The sequence below is a fragment of the Danio aesculapii genome, chromosome 17, assembly GCF_903798145.1.
Source record: "Danio aesculapii chromosome 17, fDanAes4.1, whole genome shotgun sequence".
NCBI classification, from domain to species: domain Eukaryota; kingdom Metazoa; phylum Chordata; class Actinopteri; order Cypriniformes; family Danionidae; genus Danio; species Danio aesculapii.
Window position 1 is genome coordinate 9595700 of NC_079451.1, and position 11028 is coordinate 9606727.

At 39.1% G+C, this 11028-nt stretch overlaps 1 protein-coding gene across 2 annotated transcripts; it reads left to right on the top strand.

Annotated features, from left to right (window-relative positions):
• Positions 1 to 6578: 6578 nt before the first annotated feature.
• LOC130245015 (uncharacterized) lies at positions 6579 to 10816 on the top strand. 2 transcript variants are annotated; one of them, XM_056477637.1, is made up of 3 exons: positions 6579 to 7313; positions 7416 to 7506; positions 10683 to 10816. In XM_056477637.1, the coding sequence occupies exons 1-2, from the start codon at positions 6607 to 6609 to the stop codon at positions 7501 to 7503; spliced, it is 795 nt and encodes a 264-aa protein (XP_056333612.1). In that variant the 5' UTR covers positions 6579 to 6606; the 3' UTR covers positions 7504 to 7506; positions 10683 to 10816. The 2 variants fall into 2 exon arrangements, with proteins under 2 accessions (XP_056333612.1, XP_056333613.1); XM_056477638.1 differs by having other exon boundaries at positions 10691 to 10815.
• Positions 10817 to 11028: the final 212 nt, after the last annotated feature.

An 11028-nucleotide genomic window follows, 5' to 3' on the forward strand; every position in this document is an offset into this window, starting at 1 on the left:
TTAAGTTAATTGCAAATAGCGCACAGTCCTAACTAACGCACACAAACATATGGCTATGGATATTGGAAGACATTCACACAAAGTGTTTTTTTTCCTCTCTGAAACGTGTGTTGTGTAAATATGTTATCAGTGATTTGTGAGAGCCAAGAAAACAGTTCACTCCTCATTTTAATCTCAAAAGCTCATAAACAGCATCTCTCGTTTCTCCGGGACGCACTGAATTGCTGTTTCCCTGCGATTCATTTCACGCTCTATCTAGCAAAAACACGCAGCACTTCTGTTCAGCACTTACCCTTTGAAAATACTAATGGAAAGAGCTGCATTAAGAAAATCGTCAATCTCTCTCACGCTTTCTTCTGTCAGCCTTCTCGCACTGCATACATATGGAGCTGAGGGACAGATGTCACAGCGTGGAGCGTTCCTTGTACATCAAAACACAAAATCAAGGCAAAAGACGCTTTAGATAAAGATGCTTAAGTTTGAAGATGCTTGTTGATTCCTTGTTGACATTAGATATGTTTTGGTGAATCACACGTTTATTAAGGTGTACTGTAAATCTACATGTTTGAAACATGGAACACAATATTTGTATATACAATAACTATATGGATATATGCATATACATTAAATTAAATTTTAATAGCACTTGTATCTAGTCAGATAATATAAAAAGAGACGAATTTTGCGTGCAGGGTAGAGTTGGTCAAAGTGTCACCTTTACAGCAGCTGATTTCAATTTACCATCAGTGCAGACCCCCACTGTGACAAGCAAAGCAAATGTTCAAGCACACATCTCATTGTACCCCTGAGTGAAATAGGCAAACAGTGCCCTGCCCTGAAGCATAAAACACAACGCTCTTAAAAACATGCAAATACCCAAAAACTCATACATCGTGTCAACTGGAATCACTGGGTTGTGAGAACACTTAATTATTACAAATAGGATGACTAAAATAACAGAATCAAGCGTGTGTGTGTGTGTGTGTGCGTGTGTGTTTTAGGGCAAGGCCAAATAAAAACACACCTGCCACTCAGAATGAGTGATTACCTTTCTCCACGTGGAAGGAAAAGTCAATTCTACATTTTCTCCCCTCCTCCAGACACAGACACACACTTAAAAATTCTCACACGTATATACAATGTATAACATTTGACTTATTTTAGATTCTGGATAAAGACTAACATCTGTGTTTTGGACCATTAAAATTTGGGTGGTTGTTCCGATTTATCTTTTAATAATGACATTTATGCCCAATCTGTAGGGCTAAGGAGAAGAGCTAGATAGCCCGTGAAACTGAGTTTTTTCAGGACCACACTTGAAACCAAGGAGTACGAAACTTTCTGACAATACACCATCTACAACGGCAGCATGGCTGCACATGGAAGTAAGGAGATGCACAAATTTGTATTTTTATCATTTTTATGAATTTTTACAACAATCATACATATGTTTTAATACACACATAACAGTGTTCGTGTTTTACCATCATGCTTAAAAAAAAATGATTTAAAAAAATAATCCATAATAATAGCTCCTGTGTAGTATTCCCACGACATACTTTCACATCTGATACTCGATGACACTGTCATGAATACCCTGTCAGAAAAGTCTAGTGGCTGGGAATGACCTTTTTACAGTGTCTGCTATAATGTTAATGTTGTTTTCGTGTTTTTACAAAAATGAATATGGCCACAGTGTAAAATCTTAAAAAAATAAAATCTTACATCTTATTTCCACATTATATCATTATGATAACATGATATTGTTGCCTTCAGTGATTTGCTGAAGACAAATACCAAAACAATAAAGCAACTGGAATAACTACAGCAGTCGCCATTGTTGATCTCATATGTAGTAAGAGATCGCGGTGACATATGATGACGTGTGCAGGTGTTGTAGTGGTGTCCCATTTCTTAGGGGTAAATTTTGAAGCCTTTCTGTACAAAAATAGAATTGGGCCATATGTGGGGCTCTGCATAGCAGATTAGAGTTGAATATGATGTATTTACAGCAAACTTGATAGAGCATCATTCTTTCTATCTTTTTTAACAATTATATGCTCATTCTTACTTAAAACTCATAGTTAAAACTAAAACTTATAGTTTAAACTCTCTCTCTCTCTCTCTCTCTCTCTCTATATATATATATATATATATATATATATATATATATATATATATATATATATTGTACTCCATTCACTGCTCTCTGCTCTCTAATTCTGGGTTCAGACTGCACAATTTTTAAAGTAGTGGTGTCACAGATGTTTTCACACTGCATGACTATCTGGAGTAGCATTCTGTCACTGTTGTGTTTACACTGCAAGATAAATCAGCGACAGGGCATGACTTTACAGTAGGAGAATTGCTGACAACTTTGCCTTGGTCCACAAACTACGCCTCACAACCAAACACATGCGAGAAGTGACATGGAAACAATGCGAGGTCACATAGTATATATTTTGTTATTAACTACATAATAAGAAAGAAGCCTTTAGTGGTGTAGAAAATATACATATTTTGCTCACCTGAGTTTTGAAGGGAATTAGCAATTTTTTTTCTTTTTAGACCCGGTTGTGGTATTGCACAGATGATGCTCCTGCCAAATTTCCACCAGTTTTTTCCTCCATTTCTTGGGTCCAAATAGACAGAAAAGAATCCCTTTTAACTTCTCCCCAACCTCCCGCTGACCTGCAGTTACCCAAACTAGTGGATGCTGCTCTATCATTGGCTGTAGGGAATCGCTGATGTTATTTTCAACCAGAACACATTTCACACGTCATGATTTAAATCGGCATGCTAATTATCTCACAGGTGTCCGCAACTCATCGGCGATTCTCTCAGATCACGTCTTTGATAGTTCAAACTGCACCTGTATGGCAGAGTATGTGAACTTACATTTTTACATTTCATTCTAAGCATTCAGTGTCCGCAGTTTAATTGACCGTATTTAACTGTTTTTGAAATCATTGATGAAATCATTGCTGCAATCAAAAATAGGTAATGTATATGATTCAGCATACATAGCGTGAACTTACCTGATATAACATGAGAACTGCAGAGTAGAGCATTTTTAATTAGGTCGTCACACCTTTCAACTCTTCTAATGGCTGTTAGACAAAGTTGTCTGCGGTTGGCTGAATTTGGCATCCTACCGCGACATGTTTGGTATTGCAACCGGTCTTTTTTGCAACCGGTATGTGTGCTTGAACCCTTGTGATGTGCGCTTGTCATCTGTGATGTAGGTTGGTAATTGCCCTATAGGTGAATTGGGTAGGCTAAATTTTCCGTAGTGTATGTGAATGAGTGTGTATGAATGTTTCCCAGCAATGGGTTGCAGCTGGAAGGGTATCCGTTGCATGAAAAACATTTGCTGGATAAGTTGGCGGTTTATTTCGCTGTGGCGACTTCAGATTAATAAAGGGACTAAGCTGAAAAGAAAATGAATGAATGAATGAGTTTGAATTTCAACCATTGAGATTTGTTTAAAAATGTGAATGACATTGATTTAAATTCTTTTTTTTTCTTGTGTGTGTCTTTAGATTGTATATACTTTTCAAAGTTTTTATAAATAAAAACACACCAGCCACTCAGAATGAGTGATTACCTTTCCCCCCATGGAAAGAAAAGTCAGTTCTACACTTTCCCCGCTCCTGAGGCTCAGACACACACTTAAAATGTCTCACACATATATACAAAATACATACGCTCAAACGCATTCACGTTTATTTATGAAGGCCCACAAAGTTCATGATTCTGCTGGGTGTTCCAAATCTGTAATCACTGCAACAACACCAGTAGATCATTTTTATATTTGTTTGTTCTTCTCGCAGTACTTCTCAGTCAGCTTTATGGTAAAGCGCAGAGATCTAAGTTCCCCGGAGGCTGTCTGGTGACACAGGTTGTTTCAATGAATGATGAATATGGGCCACTTTAGCCGTACGAAAGCCTGCGTGTATTTATCATACTGTGTCTTTTTGACAATTAAGTCAGCTGTAAACACTCAGGCCTTTTGTCTGCTTCACAAAATGCCCATAGACTGATAAGCTAAAGTATGTATTCTTTTCTTTGCATGTGCATTTTTCATATGATATTGGTTAATACTGAGGTCAAATAAAATAATGAAGCGCACATGTACATTGTTTAGAACAAGCATTACATATAAAAATTTTGATTTCATTCCAAATTTAAAGGTGCAGTAGGAGGTCTTGGAAAATGCGAAAGTTAGCCTGATAGCATTGAAAGTCTAAAGGTCATTGCACACTGAATCCGAAATTGTCATCCGTAATTTTAAATTCCGTACAATCCGTACGTGTCATCCGTACAAGCTAAAAGCTAAATACAAAATGTGTATTTATTTGATGTACTGCTCATAGACATTATAATAGAAATCCTGAATTCCCAACCCCCCCTCACCTCCTCACTATTATTGAACTACACTGTTCCTATTTACTGTGACCTTTTATGTGAAGCTGCTTTGACACAATCTACATTGTATAAGCGCTATACAAATAAAGGTGAATTGAACTATTATCATTAATATTATTACTTCTACATTTGTTATCATCATAATTATTACTGTCCTGACTTGTCCCCGTTATCTTCTTATTATCATTATTACAAGTATTTCTACTATTGTCATTATTCAGGTTGTTGTAGGTGTTGTAGTAGTTGTAGTAGTAGTCACAGTAGTAGTAGTAGCGGTTGTATTTGGGTTCTTTTTTTAGTTTAATTTTTTTGAAGTAGTAGTTGTAGTATCTGTAGTAGTAGATGTCGTTGGTTTAGTGGTATCAGAAGTAATAGATGTGTAGTAGTTGTAGTAGTATCAGAAGTAGTAGATGTTGTTGATGTAGATGTCGAAGTAGCAGTCATTGCTGTAGTAGTATCAGTTGTAGTAGTAGTAGTAGTAGATGTAGTAGTAGCAGTAGTAATAGTTGTAACATTAGAAACTCTGTAGTAGTAGTAGTTGGTGTAGTTCTTGTGATTTATTATTATTATTATTATCGCAGAGGTTGTTGTTAATGATTATTACTGTTTTCCTTTCTTGCTTGTTTACTGTTATTATTACTATCATTATATCACTATCATTGTTGTCACTCCTTATCACTGACTGGTTTCTTTCTATGTGATATTTTCTTTTATATATATGTAATATGTTACTTGCTTCATTTATTGACTGTTATTGTTCCTTTTGTATGTACTCTGACCTGTTTACCAAGTTACCTTTACATGCACACACATATACACAAACACACGCACCAGCCAGTATCTGACCGTATTGTTGTTGTTTTGGATCTCAATTTGTGTACCTTTTTGTATATTCTAATAAAAGAGAGAGAGAGAAAAAAAAAAGAAAACTTGGCCCGCTTTCGTTCTGTTGCTTCGACACGACAACACGCCCCCACCATCTATTATAATGTCTATAGACACTGCCAGTCTCTGTTCAGGATTTGTTTACATATGTGAATGTGTGAAGCATCAAAAGCAATGTATCAAAATTCAACTGATTTCCTGAATTTAATTTTGCAGTGGGTAGCACAATCGCTTCATAGCAAGAAGGTCACTGGTTCGAGCCCTGGCTGGGTCAGTTGGCAATTCTGTGTGGAATTTGCATGTTCTCCCCTTGTTCGCGTGGGTTTTCCAGGTGCTCTGGTTTGCCCCACCAGTTCAAAGACATGTAGTATAGGTGAATTAGGTAAGCTAAATTGGCCGTAGTGTTTGTGTGTGAATGAGTGTTTCCCAGTGATGGGTTGCAGCTGTAATGGCATCCGCTGCATAAAACATGTGCTGGATAAGTTGGCGGTTCATTCTGCTGTGGCAAACCAAGATTAATAAAGGGACTAAGCTGAAAAAAAAAAGAATGAACTTTGTATTTGGGTATAATCCAGCGCGGCTCTTTGATAATGAGCTGAACTCTCCTTCCTCAATACAGTATTGGATGAACACAATATGTAGCCTATTCCTCTTTCTTTTTCTACTTTGGAAAACAAAGTATCACTGCTTTGAACTAACACCGGAATGTTTTGCATTTATTCATAAAAGATTAATAAAAAAAAAAAAACCTCATACTACAATTTCTGGCTTCAGTGTGCAAAGACCTTAAGTCTCACCCTGCAAATGTCTATACAATACTATGTCTTCTGAGCCATGAACGTGAACTAGACAACATCACTACAATACATAACATAACATTCACCGGATGTCACTCTTGAATGTCAAAATTTGACCAGACTTCCAGGATTTATTTTAAAGTACTATTTATTTTAACATACTATTTTAAAGTTATTTTAAAGTACGACTGTCACTGGACGGTAGCTTCGCTGCGTTTGTTTGGAGTTCGCTGCGTTTGTTTGGAGTTTAGATTCGCAATTTACATTTTTATCATAAAATACCTCCTCATTCACTAAATATTTATCTCTCCTACTTGGGGTGAACAATCCCCTAACACACTCATACAAACAAATCTACTTTTAAACGTTCTGTCTCTCGAGCATCCGCTTGGTGTTTGTAGCTTTAGCCTGCTAGCACCGCTGGTCAGCTAAAGCTACCAACCTCTTTCACTCACTTATTTTTCTCACTTTCTGGCTTTGCTCTTCACCTTGTACAATGTCGCTTGCGTGTCTGTCCTTGAGTGCAGGAGAGGCATCGATGGAGGCGCTGGAGCTGGAGCTGGAAGCGGTGGAGTCCCAGATTCGCTCGCTGGAGACGAAGCGAGAGGGCATCAGGGCTCTGCTCTTAACCCGTACGCGCTCGTCTGAGGTAAGTGTCCGATACAACGACAATCTCCCAGTTTCTTCAACCCCGCGTGTTTCTCTGTCCAGGCCCAGCGCACCGAGGACGCGGTGCACCCAGGCGTCGTTCACGCCGACTCCCGGCTACCACGGCCCCTGGGTGCAACCGCGTAAGGTGCTTGCCAGGTCCCGGGGCAGAACGTCTCCTCCTCCGGTGTTCGAGATCCCCACGGAGAACCGCTTCGCCCCTCTCCGCGAGACGGGTCGCGATGTTGCCATCATTGGCGACTCAATCGTCCGCCACGTCCGCTCCACTTCCTCCAAAGGTAACAAAGTACGCACTTTCTGCTTCCCTGGTGCCCGAGTTAAGAATATTTCTGCACAGATACCTACTATCCTGAGCGCTGCCGAGAGCCTCGGTGCCGCCGTCCTCCACGTGGGGACGAACGACACCGGGCTCCGGCAGACGGAGATCCTGAAGAAGGACTTCAGGAGCCTGATCGAGACGGTTCGACGCACTTCGCCCGCCACGCAGATCATCGTTTCTGGACCGCTTCCTACCTACCGCCGAGGAAATGAAAGGTTCAGTAGACTTTTTGCTCTGAATGAATGGCTATTAACATGGTGTGAAGAACAGAAATTGCTCTTTGCCAATAACTGGAATCTTTTCTGAGAGCGTCCTAGGCTTTTCCGCGCTGATGGGCTGCACCCCAGTCGAGCTGGAGCTGAACTCCTGTCGGACAACATCACCAGAATACTTCGCTCTATCTGACTAGTAAGTAAAAATTCACAAAATTCACAATTTAGCCACACAGACTCCTATTCGTCCCACATAAATAACAGTAATGCATACCTAGCTAACCCCATAGAGACTGTGTCTGTTCCTCGTATTATTAGATCAAGAAACAAACGTACTGTATGCTCCAGAAATAATCTATTAAGAATTAAACCAGAAAAAACACTAAAAAGTAAAAATACAAATTTCATGAAGCTTGGTCTCCTAAACATCAGGTCACTAAGCACTTATCATAAATGAAATAATAACAGATAACAATGTTAATGCACTCTGTCTCACTGAAACCTGGCTGAAACAAAATGACTATATTAGTTTAAATGAGGCAACTCCTCCAGGATTCTTATATAAACATGAGGCTCGTCAAACTGGTCGTGGTGATGGAGTCGCGTCAATCTTTAGTGATATTCTTAATGTTAATCAGAGAAACGGACTTATGTTTAGCTCCTTTGAAGTACTAGCACTTAATGTTGTCCTTCCAAACACTATGCAAAAACCTATGTTATCTCTCGCTCTAATCACCATATATAGACCTCCAGGACCCTATGTCAATTTTCTAAAAGAGTTTTCTGATTTTATCTCTGACTTACTAGTTCAAACTGATAAAATACTAATTGTAGGAGACTTTAACATCCACATAGATGACGCTAACGACACATTAGGGCTCGCGTTTACGGACTTGCTGGTCTCACTAGGAATAAAGCAAAATGTTATTGGTCCAACTCATCGCCTAAAGCATACACTAGATCTAATTCTGTCTTATGGAATTGAGGTCACTGATGTAGACATTATACCACAAAGTGATGATATTACAGACCACTACCTCTTACTATATAAGCTGTGTTTACCTGAAATTAGCAGATCCGCTCCGATATATCGTCCTAGTAGAACTATTGTTCCATCCACTAAAGATGAATTTATAAATAACTTACCTGATCTTTCTCTACTTCGAAATGCACCCACAAACGCAAATGACCTTGATGTAGTAACCAGCAGTATGGATGCCATCTTTACTAGCACTCTAAATACTGTGGCACCCATCAAACTAAAAAAGGCTAGAGAGAATAAATCTACACCGTGGTATAATAGTCATACCCGCGCTCTCAAAACAGCAACCCGTGCCCTGGAACGTAAATGGAAAAAAACTAATTTAGAAGTCTTTAGAATTGCATACAAAGACAGTATGTCCAGCTATAGGAGGGCTTTAAAATCTGCCAGGGCTGAGCACCTCCGCAAACTGATAGAAAATAATCAAAACAATCCTAGATTCTTATTTAACACCATCGCTAAATTAACAAATAATCAATCATCTTTGGAACAAAACGTTCCACCGCAAATTAGTAGTGATGACTTCATGAATTTTTTCAGTGATAAAATAGAAGGCTTTAGACAGAAAATAGGAGATATTAAACTTTCTGCACCGCCTTATACTTCAGATCCAGTAAACACGCCTCTGAATCTAAATAACCTACAGTGCTTTAAAATCATAGAACAGGAAGAGCTAGACAAAATTATAAATAGCTCTAAATCAGCTACGTGTATATTGGACCCAATTCCAACAAAGTTACTGAAAGAATTGCTACCTGTTGTAGGAGAACCTCTTCTTAACATTATCAACTCTTCTTTATCTTTAGGCCATGTTCCAAATCCCTACAAGTTAGCTGTTATTAAACCTATTATTAGGAAACCACAACTGGAACCCAGCAACTTAGCTAATTATAGGCCTATTTCAAACCTTCCATTTATATCTAAAATACTAGAAAAAGTTGTTTCTGCTCAATTATGCTCCTTTCTGCAGACCAACAATGTTTTTGAAGTGTTTCAGTCAGGTTTCAGAGCTCATCACAGTACAGAAACTGCATTAGTGAAAATAACCAACGATTTACTCTTAGCTGCTGACCAAGGGTGCATCTCGCTTTTAGTTCTACTCGATCTTAGTGCGGCATTTGACACCATTGACCATGGTATCCTTATTAATCGCTTAAAGTCTACAGGTGTCCAGGGACATGCCCTACAATGGTTTAAGTCATACTTATCTGACCGTTACCAGTTTGTAAATATAAATGGACAGCCTTCACAAATCAGCCCAGTAAAATACGGGGTGCCTCAAGGATCAGTTTTAGGCCCTTTACTGTTTACAATATACATGCTACCCCTGGGAGACATTATTAGAAGACATGGGATCAGCTTTCACTGCTATGCAGATGATACTCAATTATATATTTCAACTAAACCTGACGAGACGTCTAATCTGTCCAAGCTAACTGAGTGTATTAAAGATGTTAAAGACTGGATGACCAACAATTATCTTCTCTTAAACTCAGACAAAACAGAATTATTACTTATTGGGCCTAAATCCTGTACACAGCAGATCTCACAACTCGACCTACAATTAGAGGGATACAAAGTTAGCGCTAGTTCTACTATAAAAGATCTGGGTGTCATATTAGACAGCAATTTAACTTTTAAAAATCATATTTCCCATGTCACAAAAACTGCTTTCTTTCATCTGAGAAATATAGCTAAGTTACGAAGTATGCTATCCATCTCAGATGCAGAAAAGCTAGTCCATGCTTTTATGACTTCTAGGCTGGACTACTGTAATGCTCTGTTTGCTGGCTGCCCAGCATCCTCTATTAACAAACTTCAATTAGTACAAAATGCAGCTGCCAGAGTTCTTACCAGGTCTAGAAAATTTGATCACATCACCCCAATTTTATCCTCCTTACACTGGCTGCCTGTTAAGTTTCGTATTGAATTTAAAATATTGCTTCTTACATATAAAGCTTTAAATAATCTAGCTCCTGTTTATCTAACCAACCTTCTGTCTCGCTACAATCCAACTCGCTCTTTAAGGTCTCAAAACTCAGGGCTTCTGGTAGTACCTAGAATAGCAAAGTCGAGTAAAGGAGGTCGAGCCTTCTCATTTATAGCTCCTAAACTCTGGAATAGCCTTCCTGATAACGTCCGAGGCTCAGACACACTCTCCCAATTCAAAACTAGATTAAAGACCTATCTGTTCAGTAAAGCATACACTTAGTGCACCACTTAGGGGGCTTCCACACAGGTTATGCATCTTGCTGATATACACTGTGAACATCAGCTAAGCTAATTATTTTCTTTATTCTCCATTTCCACCTGGGGATACTCTTCCCGAGGCCCTCAGACTATGCAGAGTCACTGATTCGATCCAAGACCAACGACGAGATGATCCCAAGGTTTCCATATCCTGGACCTGGCCGAATCCTGAACAACTACTGCGATGGTCATGGAAGAGTGGAGAACATGAGACTGTTTCCTATGACGCTCCAGAGACAGACGAGTCTTCGCTGAGGCCAGCTTCCAGCCTCCGCCACTGAGACTGCAGCTCTGCACAAGACGTTTGGCCAGCGGAGAAATTAAAATGGTCGTGCCCAACTGAGTCTGGTTTCTCTCAAGGTTTTTTTTTTCTTCACTTCCGCCATTAGTGAAGTTTTTTTTCCCTCTCCGCTGTCGCCACTGGCT